Below are 16,652 nucleotides of genomic sequence, written 5' to 3' on the forward strand. Positions count from 1 at the left end.
CCCACGAGTCCAAATAAATACAAACCCCATAACCTATCACTCTCGCACGTGCCTCAACCATGATGACGTCATCTTGAACGTTGCCGCCATAGTGCCCGGGTAGTTTTATGAGTAACTATGAGAAACCCGACCCAATCCGTGAAGGGGATGATAGTCGCGGCAGAAATCTCGGCCTCGGGCCAAGTCATTGCTCTCTTCGAATCAGTTACGTCTCTCTCGTCCTCTCCTCCGTCTTGACTCTCTCATTTCGTCGCCTCACCTCCTCTCTTGAGTCTCGGTCTCTTGTCTCTATTCATCACCTACCTTAGGACCCTCACCCTCTCACACTTGTCTCGCCAGTCATATTACACATGCGAGTATCCGAACCTTCCCCACATCTGACGCATGACCGAATTTAGGATACCGAGTCCAAGAGGTCGAAACCGAAGAACAACATGCCAAAAGAAAAAACCCGAGTAAACAATATCGCAATCGGATATAACGAAAAACTCGGATATCCGATCCATATTCACTCCTAACGTACATAGCTGCGGTAGCCCCCAAGAATTCAGAGTGAAATGGAGAAAAGATTGGTTGTCATATAAGGCCAAGATTCCATGTTAATAAGCTTAATTTACCATTACACAAACTAGGCCCAGTGGTCTGATTCCAGTTCATCAATGATACCCTTATTGTCAATTATCCAAATCAAAATCCTCAATCACAATTTCGCCCAACACTGTAAATTTCCACTGATTTTGCTTAGATTTTCAGGAACCAGAATTTTCTGACATTTATGTACAAAGCCATTGCGAATCCTGCAAATGCAGAATCTATGAGAAATATTATAGAGTGCTTCAAACAAAGTGAAGAATTCGATGAAAACTTAGCTCAAACACTGCAACAATGGAGGAAGGGGCTTCAAGCGGTTCCCTTTAACGCTTTCTTCAGCTCCTCCGTCACGTCGCTCTCCGCCGGATTCTTCTTCCCGTTCCCGCCATATTCTGACATCGTCTTCTCGTTGTTCCTCCGATCAACCCGCGATTTCCCGTTGCTCCTCTCCGCTTCCCTGTACTTCGACGACCCGAAATCCATCGCCACCGGAGAAAATGGTCGATCATTCGACAATTCTCGCCGGAGATCCTCCACGGCTCTCTTTAGCTGCCCGTTCTCCGATTGCAGCGCCTCTAGTTGCCGTTTCACGGCCAAACACGCCTCCGCTACGTCAGCACCATGCAGACCCTGACTCTGAACCGAGGTCTTACCCGGGTCGTTGGCGGGTCTGCCTCCTTTGGTGTGTGGGCCATCAACGTGCTCGATTCCTATTTTGTTCATCACCAGGAAAGGAAACCTCCGCAGAGAAATCCCAGCCATTGGATCAGCATCGTGCCTGATCTCCGCGGGAACCCTAATTCCCCACCTGAAATTCACGACGGCGCGTCCTCTCACCGGAAGCGACGTCCTTGCAGCGACCTCCACGCCAGAGAGCAGCTCGGCGATGTCTCCAGCGGTCGTGGATGGCAAAACCGTGACCTTTTTGAATCCTCCGCCGCATCCGTTGGCCGGGGGGGCATCCACCACCTCGATCGACGAATCCTCCTCCGACACGGACCCATTCATGGATTTGAGAAAACTACGATCGAAGACGGAAGAAGAGTGCGATTTCTTGAAGGAGAAATCGCCGAACTGGGGCTTGAAATGGAGCATAAAGCTAGGGTTCCCCTTGCCCAGAAGATTAAACTCGGCGCTCATGAGCATGGAGCTCGAGATCGGCGAACCGAACGAACCCGTTCCGGTCTTGACGATGAGAGAGAAGGGGTTCCATGTATCGTTGGGACGATACGCGATTTTGAGGGCAGGTCCAGATTCGAAGAAGGTGGAGAGATTCAGGCTAAGCTCCTTGGATTCTCCGGCGACAATCCCAGATTGAAATGGCAATCCCAAGATGCTCAGAGGAACTTTCACCCTAAACAGAGGCTTCTGCTCCTCCCGGAACTTCAACGACGCCTTCATCTTCTTCTCCAACACCCAGAAGACAAAAGGATGAGAAAATGATAGAAAATTCGAGGAATCTGATGAATTTCAAGTGGAGACTTATGGAAGTGAAGTGAAGCTTCAATTATTTTTTTTAATTTATCATTTGGTGGCTTTTTGAAATTAGGGATTTTGTAACATTTCGAGCGGAGATTCCGCTAAATTCTGGCAGGACATGACATGACAGCCTTGCTGAGGAGCGGAGCGGGTATTGTTGTTACGGTTTTGCCCTTGAATTATATAGAAAATTCCGGGTATATAGTGGTATATCCCGTAATTTAGTGGAAGTTGCAGGTCGAAAAGGTAAGCTAGGTGGATTAACCTGTGTTGTTGATCTAAAATTGAAAGATGGAAAAAATCCTATGCTGTTTGTTTTTAAAATTCAAAATATTTCGCCAAAAAATTTCAAATCGGAGTTAATAATGGACTAATGGTAACCGTTATACGTTTATAGAAAGAGAGAATGAAAACCGGGCCGAAGAGGCCCACGAGTCCAAATAAATACAAAACCCATAACCTATCACTCTCGCACGTGCCTCAACCATGATGACGTCATCTTGAACGTTGCCGCCATAGTGCCCACGTGCGGGGAGCGGCATATATTAACTGAATCTTGCACGAGCAAGGATCGGGAATGTTTCCTTTAGAATTGGAATTTAGAACTCTCCGCTTCTTCTCTCTCGCTTCGGAGCTAAGTTAGGGTTTTTTGCTTAGACGAATTTAGGGCTTTTCGAGATCCGCGGCTTTTCGTGTTGGGTTTATACACGCATAAAGAGATGAACGATCGCAAGAGAGATAACGGCGAGAACGAGCTCAGCTCCCATGGCGTATCCCTCAAGAAGACTAAGCAAGGTTTGTTATTTCTCTTTCCTCGAGTCTCTGAATTTATTGTGGCTGTGCGTTTCTGGGGAGAGATTTGGAGTGGGTATTGAGAATCGATGTTCAGTTCTTGCGTTTCTGCTCTCATCGTCCTTTTAGCATTGTTTGCGTTGATTTGTATTATCCCTTGTTACCGAATTTGCTGTCTAAATCTTTGGTGGAATCGTTCAAAGTTTCAGATAAATGTTTAACCAAAGAAACACGATTATAATGTCCTGCAAACAGAACCGGAATCTTTATCAGACGGTGTAAGAAGCAATTTGAAGCCATGCACCAAGTTTTTCAGGTTATAACCTAATCCGCTTCCTAGTTTGAATCACTAATTAAGTGGTTTGTTGAGGCTGCCATGCAGGTATGCACACTGTTTCGATAAATCTGGTTAATAATCCTTCGTAATGAAGTTTGTGATAAATCTGGTTAAGCACAAATTTTCTTTGATTGTAAGATACAAATGGCTTTTATGGAAAAGATTGAGAGGTCTAACTAAGAGTTTCACATGACCCCGGGCCCTTTGATAGAGGCGGTTTACCGATTTTTTGGGAGATTTCTATGCCTATTTGTAGAACCGTATTGGCATTTGGTTTGGACTTTTCACTAATGATGGTTTATTGGTTCACTTGGGCTGTGGTTCGATGATCTTATTCTCCTTTTACGGTTTTCTGCAGCACTGTTGGGTGTCCATTGGGCGAGAACTGCCACTTCCAGCATGACATTCATGGTGGTTATGATGCTGTGGCCCAGATGATGAATCTCAGTCCGTCCATCTCTCCAGTGAGAAAAACGGCGACCACAGCCTCCATTGCAGATAGCTCGACTCCCAGGACGAAAACCCGCATGTGCGCCAATTATAACACTGCTGAAGGATGTAAATATGGCAATAAATGCCGCTTTTCTCATGGTGAACGGCAACTGACAGGTGAGCGCCTTCCCCGTAGAATGGATGCGAAACCACCTGCAGGACCTGCTTCCGGTTTCGGAGCTTCTGCCACTACGAAGATCAGTATAGAAGCATCATTAGCTGGAATCGTTATAGGGAAGGGTGGCATGAACTCCTGTCTGATATGTCGAGGAACAGGTGTGAAGCTACGTGTTCGGGATCACGACAGAGACCCAACTCTGAAGAACGTAGAGCTCAAAGGCACGTTTGAACAGATTTCAGAAGCGAGTGCAATGGTGAAAGAGCTTATAAGTGCTCGAGCTTGGCCTGAAAGGAATTTCAAGGCAAAGATGTGCAAAAACTTCGCCAAGGGGGCCTGCTCCTTCGGGGAGCGATGCCACTTCGCTCACGGTGAATCCGAACTTCGGAAGCGGCTTGGAACCGTGAAGAGGTAACTGTGATAGTTTTGGCAAAGATCTTTAATGGGTTTCATATTCACAGGTAAAGGCTTGAGTGTATTTTAGGTTATATGATTTCATTACAAGGGTCTTGAGGGCATAAAGGATAAGATCATGATGGTTCATGAAAGGCCTTATTTTTGGCACACTTCAATATATGAATGATAATTAGGTTGGTGAATCTCGACGGCACATTAACAAGGGGGGCTCAATCATGCGTTCATCCAATACATATATGGGTATATATGTGTACCGTGAAATGTGTTTTTTTAGTTCCAACAACTCCGGCGATGTTATGCAATTTTTTTTTTTTGTCCGAATCAGGAACCGGTAACTTGTGGAGATCGTTTATAGAACATTAGATTTGATCAGCAAGTCAAGAATTAGAATCTTCCAAATCATAAAGAGGAACTTTTCTTTCTTTCGATTAGTGGGTGATTAATAATAATTATTATTATAATTACAGTAATTGTCTGATGTGAATACGTTTCCACCTAATCCACAACGCACGAGGCTTTGAAAAACGATGAGATCCGGACACACGAAGGTGTATATTTGACATTTTTATTAGATCTGCAGTCACATTATCCGTTCCCACACATTCAAAAGGGAATATTACTCAAATAACCCACTTGGGTCGCAGCAATTTCAGTGTACACCACCGAAAAAAAAAAAAAATTTTGCGACCTTATTACGACTAATATACAACTTATTACGACTAATAAACTACTCTTATTTTAGTTGTATATTAGTTATATATTAGTCGTAATAAGGTCGCAAAATTTTTTTTTTTTTCGGGTGGTGTACCCTGAAATTGCTGCGACCCAAGTGGGTTATTAGGGTTAAAAACCCCATTCAAAATCTCCTTTTTTTCGGTGGATTCTCTATTTTCCATTAAAACAAAACCATATTTTTGTTGATCTCCTAACACTCTAAAACAAATATGATGCATTCTAAGAAATGACGAGCGTAATTAGGTACATGTAGAAATTAAATTCACGATACTTTTATACTCTAAAAAATGGTTTGGATAGTACTGTAGAATATATATATTTATTTATTTATTTATTTATTTATTTCCGTTCCCACTTCTGTTACAGCTTGTAGCATTTCGAAAATAAAAAATGATGTGGAAGCGAGGCCAAGGTAACAAATATTCGATTTCATCAAATAATGAAATGTAAAATAAAATAATTATAACACTACTGTTATCATAAGCAGAGATGGTCAAAATATCCGAAAAAATATTGTATAGATATTGAAGTTTAGAATGTTTAATCTTTTGAATATTAAGATTTATTATGTTTAATATTTTAAATTTTGATCTTTGCATTTGTATGTGATAAATTATGATTGTATTTGTATTTCAATTGGTTTGAAATATTTAAATTATGGATTTTAAATTGTAAATATCATTTATTTTAAATATTTTTTATATTTTATATGCATTTGAGTTTATTATTTAATTTTACTTTAATTTTTTATAACATTGTAGTTCAGATACAGATATTTGCAAATATCAATAATTTGTACGGATATCCGAAATTACGGATATTCAAAATTTACGGATCGGATAACAAAATCGAATATTTGTGTAGATCGAATACATATACAGATGTCTCAAAAATCTCGATATTGGATCCGTGTCTATCCCTATAAGAACTCAATATTTAAAAATGAAATTGTTATATAATATAATAAAAGACAAAAGATTCAAACATATGATTAATTCCAGCTATGAAGCAGCATAAGTTTGGGGGATTGGGAACCACGTCAGGAGATTTCGAGGTTCACGTAGTGATGACACGTGTCGAACATCTAGCGGTTCATAGATGGCACATACGAGACTCGTGTTTCGTCTGACGCTAGCCGTACAGACACCAAATCCTTTTCAGTTGAGTTTCTGTAGATTTTTCTGACCGTTGGATCTAGATCTTATCTCAGCTCTTCACGTGTACATCCGACGGCTACCATACGTCGGATCTTGTGGATATCCTAATATTGTATATTTTGCCCAAACAATCGAATTAATTACGCATTTTTCAGGGGTAACTTTTTTATTTTAGATTTTGGAATAAAATAAATTAAATATAATGTATGTCGTATATACACACATATAATAATACATCACATCACCAACGGTTCATTAAGACAATTTTATTTAACAAATAGGATAGATGCATGCTAGTTGTCTCCACTTATTTTTTTTTCTCCATATATAGTTGTCATACAGATATATGTCAATCGGTATATTCCCCGTCACGGTTGAATATTATTGAATATAAATATTGCCAATATGCTACATGTATTAATTATACGACCAATGCCATTTAAAGACCGCATGTAGGTTCTATTACAATACAAACCAACTAGCACATATTGCATCGTCCCTTGAATTGTGCCGAGGCAACATGAAGGATAGACGGGGCCACCACGTCATTTATGCAAAACAATATAAAACTGTTATAAAATATCCCAATAATTTAATCATATACCAACTTGTGTCTATGAAAAGATTCTTATACAGGTACACACGAATATACAGAGATATTGTATAATTTTGTCTTTTAACCATAGTATATATGTGTATATATATATATATACGCAAGCAAAGTTGTACTATTCGTAGAAAGAAATCGTTTGTATTTTAGCATGTTGTATGATCCACCAACATATATATTGGTTCATTAAATAAAACTATAAAAAGGTTAGGTTGTAGGATTATTCGTTAAACAACGTGTTTTGTGAAACATTGAAAAGAAAATAAAGGCAAAAATACGTCGTGACGAATTGCAACTGCCTCTCATCGTGTGGTTGCACAACAAGGACATGGGATATATATATATATATATATATATATATATATATAATGTAAGGGTAAGTGGGAGTCAAGATGGAGACATGCCATCCATGTGCTCTTATATGATGTCCCTCTACGGTTTCATATTGACCTTATTGCAATTATTTACCCATGTTTCCCCTTCTCATTATAGCCATATAAATATCTATCAACTGCTACACACACACACATATATATATATATATATGTGTGTGTGTATATGTATCTGTATAATATGTGTGTGTAAGCAAATGTTAACATAATCGTTCATCAAAGAGATCGCAAAACTTAGGAACATAATCGTTCACCAATGTTCTGCATTTTTCTAACCGAAATTATTCTAAATTTCACATATTTAATTCATCTTACACATCGCTCTAATCGTTTGTGTTATATATCTACTACCATATTAGAAATATGTAACTAGTATTCCCATATAAATAGTAATGACGATATTAATTTTGAAATCATCTCATTAATCTAGATACAGTATATCTTTTTTAATTTTTATGAATTAACAATAGTGTAAAACATTAATCGATGATATATATAAAACAAGTGTTATTAATTTTATTTTTGAACGTTGATGTAATCTGAATGTGCAAAACTACTGTATTAAGTAGTTACAAATCATATATCTTGATATCGTTCTTCTAATTACAAATTTAATAATGTATATATATATATATATATATATATATATATATATGTGTGTGTGTGTGTGATACGCATAAAAATAATATGAGATATTAAAGAAATTCCAACATGACGATTTGGTTAGTAGGAGGGTCCATGGTGAGGTCTCCATATTCATAAAATTGTTATAATTATCAACAAACTTCCAGTCAATTTACTTGTATGATATTTTATCTACGAGACAAATACAATTAACCTATATATAAAGCATCCTTCTCATGAATTAAAAAAAAAAAAACCAAAACTTGAGCAAAACAAGACATTTGCATATCACTTCCTCTTCTATATATAACCTTATCAAACCCTTTCTCACATCAAATCCACCCTCTCTCTCTCTCTCTCTCTCTCTCTCTCTCTCTCGTATAAACCCTAGATTTGACATGGAGGCCATCGACGGAGGAAGAAGTTCAACCCTGGTCATGCACAAACATTCAAGAACAATTTCGAAATCGAAGCCCAAAATACGAATAATTCACATATTTGCTCCAGAGATCATCAAGACCGACGTCGCCAACTTCCGGGAACTCGTCCAAAGACTCACCGGAAAGCCAGACGACTCCGACAACCATCGCCATCTCCAAGATCATCAAAAGGGTCGTCCAAGGGAAAACCCTAGAGATCATCGTCGTCGTCATCGAGTCCACGACATGAACAAAAATCTCTCCTTCACCGCCAAGAAAACAGGCTTCGAACTCGCGTTTCGCGCGAACGCAGGAGTAGAAGACGAAGGATGGAATGGTGATGGGGAGAGCTCGGGAGGGTTCTTGAACGGCTTGGGAGATTTGGACGGCATCATTCAAGAACTGGGTGAATTTCCCTTTTTACCCCTGGCCATGGATCATGCAGCAGCTTCTTCTGCTTCATCTTCTTCATCTTCTTCCCAGACCCTCGGCAATCTGCATGATTGGAATTAGCTTTTCCTTTTTTTTTTGTTTCTCGGAGGCCAGTTAATTTTTTTGGTTGGATGGTTTGACCTTATTGGCTAATTGATCTCGTTTGTGTTAAATACATGTATAAACTAATTTGTTTCTACTTCTCTTTGCAATTATTTTGGATGAAAATCGACACGAAGAGGAAAATTATTCTCTTTGTATGTATGTATGTATGTATGTATGTATGTATGTATGTATGTATGTATGTATGTATGTATGTATGTATGTATGTATGTATGTATGTATGTATGTATGTATGATCCATGGTGCGATTGGCATTCATAGTGCATTATCTGCTTGGTTACCGTGAGCATTATTTGGATTTTAGTCCCACAATTAAAATTTAAATATCAGAAATGTCATGATTTCTCTTTACTTGGAATGTACAAGAAATGCGAGAGGAAACTCTATGAGAACTTTCACCATACATATATATATATATATATATATATATATATGTGGGTGTAAAAAATAACCAGCATACAGAAAGAAATAAAATAATGCTCTGAAAAAAATATCTTAAAAGTTTTTTAGACATTTTGTTATAATTTTTTAATAAAGAAAATCCGAAAACAAAACTACTGGGAAAAAAAATGTCTAAAACATGAAATTTTAAAATGATGATTTCTCAAAATTATGTCATTTTGGATTAAAAACCTTGATAATTCCCAGCTTTAAACATCATTTATAAGACTATTTATATGCCCCCAAATTATAAGGGCCTCTTTTCTTCTTCTTCTTTTTTTTTATTCTATTTTTCAATGGACAGGAATATATATATATATATATATATATACCATTCTTTCCCCTCAAAACTGAAAAAGAAATTAAAATATAATAGAAAAATATCATATAAATACCTAACTTTTACGAAAATTTCAACTATAAAATTTCTATATAAATATCTGAACTTTTCTAAAATTCTATATAAATACCTAAATTCTGATAAACTCTCAAATAAATCTAAAATCTGTTAATCACAGCATCTATTTTTATTTGAAAAATATCTGAAATTTGTATTTATTTAGAAAAGTTTTCAAAAATCTAGATATTTATATAGAATTTTTAAAATTTTAGATATTTATATAGAAATTTTATAATTCAGGTATTTATATGAGATTTTCATAATAAAAATTTAGGTATTTATATGTTATTTTCCCAAATATAAATAAAATGAAACACACTTTTGTTACTCCTCTTTTGTTTCTCGCTTTTGTTATTCCAATTTCTAATGTTTGTAAAGAAAATGATTTATGTATTTTTGAAGCTGTATTCCATATGAGATGTATACAAAACACAACAAATATCCACAGACAATAACACATAGGAAAACGCCACCTCAACAAATACAGACAAAGCCAAAGGAATTTGCTTATTGCTTGTTTAATATTATTAATATAATATAATAACACGTTATATTTAATATAATATATGACGGGAGTGTAGTGAACTTATTTTGGAATCAACTTTGAAACTGGGCCTCGAACATGGTAAATTCTCTTCGAATTTTTACAGACACCAATCCAGATTGTCGGTCTTGTAACGAAGAAGAAGAAGAAGAGGAGCGATGCAATGCATGCCCTAGCTGTCGTATTCAAGAGGCTCTACAGAACTCGACGATGCTGTTTCCAACCTCGTCAGAACTTCAGGCACTCCGGCAGTATCTCTTATGATCTGTCGAAAACGGAAAAAAAAAAACAAATGTCAGATTAGATTTGGTGATATGGTGAATCCGAGCTCGAGTTCAGCACTTACAAGGATCTCGTCGTCTAGATAAGATATCATGAAGAATCTCTGGAAGGATCCACCTGAACCCGACAAAGCTGGAAGGTTTCAGTCCGAAATGTGAGGTGGAAGACCGTAAAAACGATGCCAGACATATTCATTCCGAGGGTAACGGTAATACGAAATGATCAAGGAAAAGCTGCTCACCGAGGGGAATTCTTAGACCACTGGCTAAAGTATCTCGGATAAGAGCAGGAAGCTGCTGCACCGTCGAGGTGGCTTGACCCAATAAACCTCTCAGCTGTTCCGGCACTGCTTCTTCAACGACGGTTGGAGACTCGAGCATTCCTTCCACATATTCTTCTTTCATTCTGAGAGGACCCTCAACAGATAATTTCGATGTCAGGATGATGTTGCTTTCTATCTGCAATTTTTAGCCAAAGACAGTCTCTTCACCACTTGTGCTAATGCTTTTACAACAAGAGGGGGAACGGTTCTTTATATACAGATCTGAGTCCAGAAAGAATCTCAGCTGAATTTAAGCAAATACGTTACCGAGTTCAGCAGCTTGATGCTAGCGGTTGCCTTTGCGTTTGCATCCTTAATCAGTATGTCCATTTTGGATAAATTTGCCAATGTCGAAGGAAATCTCCTGCCACAAGACGACATATAGAATCATTTTGTAACTTCAGACATCGAATCATTGCTTCTCCAATCGGGTTTTTATAATGGATATGGACGATGAGAACTGACTCAAATATAACCCGGGCAGCAAATAAACCAGGACTGCCGGACCCAAACCACTCAAATTTCCATCTGCCTTCGAGATAGGGAGACCTGGAAAGCTATAGAATCCGATTAAAGGAATTGTCCTAAACACACAGAATCATAAGACAAGGGACTGATCACATCACAGAGAAAGAAGCAACTACGTGGTTGGCCGGGGAGTCGGGTTGAGCCGCTCAAGACCCGTGATCCTCTCGTGCACATCGATCCTTTGCACATCGGTTGTTTTCCCTGTAACTAAAGCCTCAAATCCTCCGGCATCCTTGAACTGTATAGCAAGATCCAGCTTTAGAACTCGAGCAGGAAAACATTTCAACATAAAAGTATCAGAATTGAAGGAATTCAACAGCTCAGTACCACAAATGAATGCATCTAATTCTGAAGGTGAAAGGAAAAAAAAAGAGAGCCTTTCACCTAAAAGTGTCAAAATTGAAGGAATTCAACAGCTCAACGCCACAAATGGAATCCGTAAACGACTTGTAAGAAAATCAAAGCAGGGTAAAAAAGTATTGGGACAATAAGCAATAATTCCCCCCATTTTCTCAGCAGCCAAACAACATATGGAGCAAGGCATGAGACTGAATTTCAAGCTCAACGGAAAGAATTGAGACCCAAACAATCACAATGACGAAGAAATTGAAGCCCAAAGAGGGAGGAACGAGGAATTTACGGCGAGAAGCAGCGATTCCTTGGCAGAAAGGCGTTCCATTTCCTTGGCGTAGACAGATGGAGTCCCTGGCACGGCTTGCTGCACCATTGCTCGGAAAGTCCATCTCCGGCATGACCTCCTCCGACCCTTCTCTGCCGGGATGCCGAAAGAAACCCTAGCCGGACATGTAGAAGACGACGACGGCGCCGAGGATGAGAATCCCAATCGAACCGCCGAAGTCCCTGAAACCGACCCCTGTAGCAAAGCCATGGAAGAAGAAGATAGAGACAGACGCAAATAAAAAAAATGAAAGATTGTGAATTTCCTGCGTAGAAATCTCAGGAAGAGTAGTAGGTGGAAGACAGGGGCCTCTTGTTCTTCCCTTCCAGTTTTTTTTTTTTTTTTTGTTTTTCCTGAGCTGAACCCAATCACGTTTAATTGACTTCCGGAAAAAAATATATATATTTTCCGGTATTTTCTCTCACATGTTTGTTTGGAGAGAAAGTGAAAGTGAAAGTGAAAGTGAAAATGAAAATGAAAATGAAAATGAAAATGAAAAGTTAGAAAATGAAAAATAATATTTGAATCCATATAGTTTCGATCAGGTCACCTCTAACACAATTACCCTCCATGAATTCGACCGGAGGAGAAGAGAGGGTTAGAGCTCCTACTTCCACTGGTTTTCCCGCCATGGACTCCATAGAAATCGACTCCGAGAAAATCCTCCACAGGAAGCAATCCTCTTTTCAGTCTCTGGTTAGAACCCATGTTTTGTTTTTCTCACTCCCTTAAGTTTTTACGTTCCATCCCCCATCGCAGCGAGTAAAAAAGATGGGATTTTCGGCATTTCGTCGTGTTCCTGTGCACTAGGGTTTGTAATCTGGTTCAAGTTTTTTTTTTAAAAAAAAATTTGAAGCAGGATGAGAGAGATAATAGGTACAAAAGGAGATGTATAGAGGCAGCAATACATACAACCAATCTACTTTGCTCGTTTGCACTTGATGAGAAAACTTCTCCTCTCCCTTTTTCCCGATTGGAATCCCCATTTGCCTGGTACGTCTCCGTTAGCTTCCTCCCATCTCGATCTTATCTCTGATTGTGAAAAGGAGACCACTTTCGACCATTTTCTTCGACTCTGGGCAATGGGTAGGAAAAAATTGGTAACCTTGCAGTGGCTTTAAGCGTTTGTGGTTTAGGGTTTTGGCGTCTGTAGGTCGCAGTAGATTAATCACTGTGATTTTTTAGCTGGTTGGTACTTGTTTCCGGAGTCTTCAGCTATACGGATTATGAATTTGAGTGCTGAAATTTCAGTTTTTTGGGTGTCTGGAGCTGCGTTTTCTTTTCCTTACAGTTATTCTTGATGAATACTCTACAGAGGTTTGGTTTGTGTCCAATGGGCACATTCCAGTCTCTGGTTTTGAAATGCCCAATCTCAAGTTGGCTGAGGATTTTAAACTCGATGCAGAGGTCAGCTACTCCACTTGTTAAACCTCGTAGCACCCGGATGATCATCTGGTTCTGGAAGACGAGAGCGGGAGAGTTAAGCTCGGTGGCACCACACTTTCACCCGCAGCTTCTGTGACAGGTCTGATAAATGAATTTTCCCTTTAATCCAACCTTTTCTTCTTTGCAGAATCTGCTATTATTCATGAAGTAAGACAGTTGTTTGAACTTTTGTTGGTTTCTTCTTGGATCATTGGATCCAACATCATTGTGGTTATCTTCTTAAAAGGCTGGTTTTTGAGAGTATCTGCTTACCTGACATGACAGCACGGGTGTTATAGGTGATGTTGTTGCATTACATTACATGGGAAGGAAACTAGTGCTGGTGAGTTCTTTGTTGAAGAATGTATCAGAAGCTGGCCTAACCGCCTCAGGTAGAGCGGCCTCTTGATCTAAGTAAGTAGAACTGCATTTTCTTCCTTTGGCTCTCTACAATAACAAGTGAATCTCTCAGTTGTTGTAGTATCTTATTATAAGCAATCTCCCGGACACTGTAATGTTCTTCTGCAGAGGAAGATAAATATCTTCTTCTTATGTCGGGTTTGTGCATTTGGAGCCATTCATCCGATCCGCCGCAATTTCAGCATCTCATTGATCGTATCTTTAACTCTCAGGTTTTCACATATTGTTTCTTCATTAATAACCTCTATTCTATCGGTTTAAACAGGAACAAGGCATAATTGCTGGGAGTTCTGTTGAATTTCCTCATAAACACTTTAATGGACAGGTACTCGATACCCTCTTAACTTCTGTGTTTAATCAACTGCAGGTTTTAGGTTCATGCCGAACCACATTATTTGGTGGCTGATGTCACAGAAGTTGGCCTCGAAAGATCATTCAACGCTGTCTGAACTCTTCAAGGAGCTGGATATCTTGTGACTTTTTTTTGACTCGGGATATGAGAATTGATCAATTATTGTCCATAGATCGATGCATGAGTGCCGGTAGATATCAATGCCTACCCCAAATGACCCATCAAACCGTTCGTTGCCTCAACAGGTTTGCTAACATAACCAATGCTCGAACTGACTTCATTCACTTTCTAAGCATTCATACCGACAGATTTGATCCATTAACTAACGACACTTCTTTTCTTTTAGCCTCTCTTGTTCTCTGGTTCATCATCCTATAATAATACCTTGAGATCATGCAAGAATACTCACTCCTTCGATCTTGGTAATGTCATTTGTGGGAATATATACACCTGCGAAATGCTGGTTTAAGCGATTACAGCTGTTGGGTGTACTAATTTAAACTCTCCAAGAGGTGACCTTGCAGATTTCTTGGGACTTCTGGTCGGAATATCGACGACCCCTCGACGAGTACACTCCGAGGCCAAGGATAAGCTTTGAGTTTGTGGAAAAGACGCTGAAGTGGAGGCACCTAATACACTTGTGAGCGACCCTTTCTTTTAAGATTTTTTTCCTTCTGGTTTTCTTGTCCTCTGATGGGACATGGAGTTGTTAATGATGGTGTGATCATCTGCTTGCTATCCTTTCACATATAGAGAGATCCCTTTTCTTGATCGAGAGCTGCCCTCATGTTTACCCAAACTCCTGTGGTAAAGGGTAAGACTTTCACCCCCCCCCCCCAAAAAAAAAAAAAAAAAAGAACCCACCATGAATCTCTTTACTCTTCCATGATCTGATTCACAGGAAAGAAAATAAAGACTTGGGATTGTTTCCTAGTTATAAAATGTCATATAAAAACCAGATCGATCTAGTGGGTTTATAGATGACAAAATCATTTCAAGATTTAGATTAGAAAGTAGTGCATAGATTTATCTGTCCAAAAGCTAGTTCCGAATCTCGGATTAGTTGGACATTGGTCCAATAAACTTCTTAAAAGTTACAAAAAAAAATATCATATAAAAATATGAAAAAAAAATGAGATTCTCATATGCTTGCTCTCTCTCTTTTTTTTTTTGTAGTTAAAAAATGGAGAAAAAATAACAAGAGGGGAGGAAGAAAAGGACAAAAGGGGGAGCGTGTGTATATATATGTCCAATGAATGAGAATAATAGCTTCACAGACTCACATGCAAACATACAACCTTCCTTCCTCATTAACGGCTCTTTCTCACCTTTTTTTTTAAAATTATATCACAAAAAATAAACCCATTATTATTATATTTATTAATTGGCTAAGCACCGGCACGTGTGTGTGTGTGTATATACGCATTTGTCCCAACGGTCCAATTCCCCCCCCTCTTAAATCCGACACCGCCAGTTCTTATCTCTCTAACATCAACCTCTCTCTCTCTCTCTTCGATATGTCGGTGTCTGAAATGGATTCTGGTGTTGTGACTAAACCGGTTCCGAACAAAGTGCAGATTGTTAACCGGAAATCGTCGGAAGAATTGCTCCGGAAGTTCGCCGATCCCGACGACGATGAGAAGCCGACGACGAAGCCGCGCAAAAGGATGAAGAAGACTACTTGTCGACGTAACGGCGTCGTTGAGGACGACGACAACGACGGCGTCGGAGCCGCCGCCTTGGTGGAGAGGAAACGGCTTCTGGCTCCGGTGGTTAAACGCCGTTCTCTCTTTCTCCGTCAGTTCGCTAACGGAAGATCTCATCTCAAGAACAGATCCCTCGTCAGATCTCTCGGCAAGGTACTCTCTCTCTCTCTCTCTCCCTATAAATGTATGTATGTATGTGTGTATTTTCTCCCTCGTGATTCAGCGGTGTCTTAATTGAGCAGACATGGCGTAGAACTGTGGAAGGAGCTTCGAGGGTTTTCATCGAGAAACACTACAACAGCCACAGGCGTCTCATCAACGATGCCATTTGATTCACAATTCGATCCAATTTCTTCAACCCACAAAAAAAAAAAGGAATTTTATTTTCGCATATGTTTTTCTCTCTCTATATCTCTGTATATTGGTTTCTTCCCCATTTCAGTTTCATTTCATTTTTACATTACGCAACCCTCTCTCTTAACCAACGACAAACAATATAGACCCATGATTATATATATATATATATATATATATATTCACGATTATTGACATAAACCCTGTTTTGTGTATATCAAGGTTAAATTCGCATGTCTAATATGGATAATTTAACTGATATTAATAATAATAATAATAATATACCAATATCCTTAGAATATACAAAAATACTTCTTCTCTGGTGTTCTTCAATTTTTCATTTTTGCTTCAAATGTTTTCAAGAACAAGAATAACAAAGGAAAAATAGCCTTAACTTTGTAACCCCCCCCCCTCCAGAAAGAATCTCAGCTGAATTTAAGCAAATACGTTACCGAGTTCAGCAGCTTGATGCTAGCGGTTG

General features: G+C 38.9%; 5 protein-coding genes and 1 long non-coding RNA gene across 7 annotated transcripts; 4 read left to right on the forward strand and 2 right to left on the reverse strand.

The window, feature by feature from the left end:
* Positions 1-652: 652 nt before the first annotated feature.
* LOC104802510 lies at positions 653-2,167 on the reverse strand. The gene has a single exon (XM_010526158.1). It carries the CDS (start codon positions 1,990-1,992, stop codon positions 901-903), a length of 1,092 nt encoding a protein of 363 aa, XP_010524460.1. The 5' UTR covers positions 1,993-2,167; the 3' UTR covers positions 653-900.
* A 515-nt stretch (positions 2,168-2,682) lies between these two features.
* On the forward strand, positions 2,683-4,381 carry LOC104802520 (zinc finger CCCH domain-containing protein 31-like). Its single transcript, XM_010526167.2, has 3 exons — positions 2,683-2,865; positions 3,118-3,178; positions 3,558-4,381. The coding sequence occupies exons 1-3, from the start codon at positions 2,790-2,792 to the stop codon at positions 4,222-4,224; spliced, it is 804 nt and encodes a 267-aa protein (XP_010524469.1). The 5' UTR covers positions 2,683-2,789; the 3' UTR covers positions 4,225-4,381.
* Positions 4,382-8,053: 3,672 nt separating this feature from the next.
* Positions 8,054-8,822, forward strand: LOC104802532 (VQ motif-containing protein 17). The gene has a single exon (XM_010526178.2). It carries the CDS (start codon positions 8,143-8,145, stop codon positions 8,674-8,676), a length of 534 nt encoding a protein of 177 aa, XP_010524480.1. The 5' UTR covers positions 8,054-8,142; the 3' UTR covers positions 8,677-8,822.
* A 1,219-nt stretch (positions 8,823-10,041) lies between these two features.
* Positions 10,042-12,281, reverse strand: LOC104802541 (probable plastid-lipid-associated protein 13, chloroplastic). Of its 2 annotated transcripts, none has more exons than XM_010526190.2 (7): positions 11,876-12,281; positions 11,352-11,473; positions 11,173-11,256; positions 10,975-11,071; positions 10,627-10,843; positions 10,450-10,517; positions 10,042-10,368 (listed from the first exon to the last, which is right to left on the reverse strand). In XM_010526190.2, exons 1-7 carry the CDS (start codon positions 12,122-12,124, stop codon positions 10,276-10,278), a joined length of 930 nt encoding a protein of 309 aa, XP_010524492.1. In that variant the 5' UTR covers positions 12,125-12,281; the 3' UTR covers positions 10,042-10,275. The 2 variants fall into 2 exon arrangements, with proteins under 2 accessions (XP_010524492.1, XP_010524500.1); XM_010526198.1 differs by having other exon boundaries at positions 10,450-10,502; positions 11,876-12,280.
* A 145-nt stretch (positions 12,282-12,426) lies between these two features.
* LOC104802554 lies at positions 12,427-14,858 on the forward strand. The gene is made up of 4 exons (XR_770063.2): positions 12,427-12,907; positions 13,320-13,439; positions 13,639-13,971; positions 14,127-14,858. It is a non-coding gene; the product is annotated as an uncharacterized LOC104802554 (long non-coding RNA).
* A 429-nt stretch (positions 14,859-15,287) lies between these two features.
* Positions 15,288-16,280, forward strand: LOC104802563. The gene is made up of 2 exons (XM_010526218.1): positions 15,288-15,970; positions 16,060-16,280. The coding sequence occupies exons 1-2, from the start codon at positions 15,629-15,631 to the stop codon at positions 16,147-16,149; spliced, it is 432 nt and encodes a 143-aa protein (XP_010524520.1). The 5' UTR covers positions 15,288-15,628; the 3' UTR covers positions 16,150-16,280.
* Positions 16,281-16,652: the final 372 nt, after the last annotated feature.

Source organism: Tarenaya hassleriana, unplaced genomic scaffold (assembly GCF_000463585.1).
Source record: "Tarenaya hassleriana unplaced genomic scaffold, ASM46358v1 Cleome10, whole genome shotgun sequence".
NCBI lineage: Eukaryota > Viridiplantae > Streptophyta > Magnoliopsida > Brassicales > Cleomaceae > Tarenaya > Tarenaya hassleriana.

What these genes read in the sequence shown, in the direction of transcription:
- LOC104802510 (XM_010526158.1), bottom strand. Translation starts at nt 1,992, where the DNA reads ATGAAGGCGTCGTTGAAGTTCCGGGAGGAGCAGAAGCCTCTGTTTAGG.
- LOC104802520 (XM_010526167.2), top strand. Translation starts at nt 2,790, where the DNA reads ATGAACGATCGCAAGAGAGATAACGGCGAGAACGAGCTCAGCTCCCAT. An exon ending in CCTCAAGAAGACTAAGCAAG is followed by an intron (nt 2,866 to 3,117) that starts GTTTGTTATTTC and finishes TCCTGCAAACAG; the next exon opens with AACCGGAATCTTTATCAGAC. An exon ending in CCATGCACCAAGTTTTTCAG is followed by an intron (nt 3,179 to 3,557) that starts GTTATAACCTAA and finishes GGTTTTCTGCAG; the next exon opens with CACTGTTGGGTGTCCATTGG.
- LOC104802532 (XM_010526178.2), top strand. Translation starts at nt 8,143, where the DNA reads ATGGAGGCCATCGACGGAGGAAGAAGTTCAACCCTGGTCATGCACAAA.
- LOC104802541 (XM_010526190.2), bottom strand. Translation starts at nt 12,124, where the DNA reads ATGGCTTTGCTACAGGGGTCGGTTTCAGGGACTTCGGCGGTTCGATTG. An exon ending in AGGAATCGCTGCTTCTCGCC is followed by an intron (nt 11,474 to 11,875) that starts GTAAATTCCTCG and finishes CTTGCTATACAG; the next exon opens with TTCAAGGATGCCGGAGGATT. An exon ending in TGGTCTAAGAATTCCCCTCG is followed by an intron (nt 10,518 to 10,626) that starts GTGAGCAGCTTT and finishes GAAACCTTCCAG; the next exon opens with CTTTGTCGGGTTCAGGTGGA.
- LOC104802563 (XM_010526218.1), top strand. Translation starts at nt 15,629, where the DNA reads ATGTCGGTGTCTGAAATGGATTCTGGTGTTGTGACTAAACCGGTTCCG. An exon ending in TCGTCAGATCTCTCGGCAAG is followed by an intron (nt 15,971 to 16,059) that starts GTACTCTCTCTC and finishes TTAATTGAGCAG; the next exon opens with ACATGGCGTAGAACTGTGGA.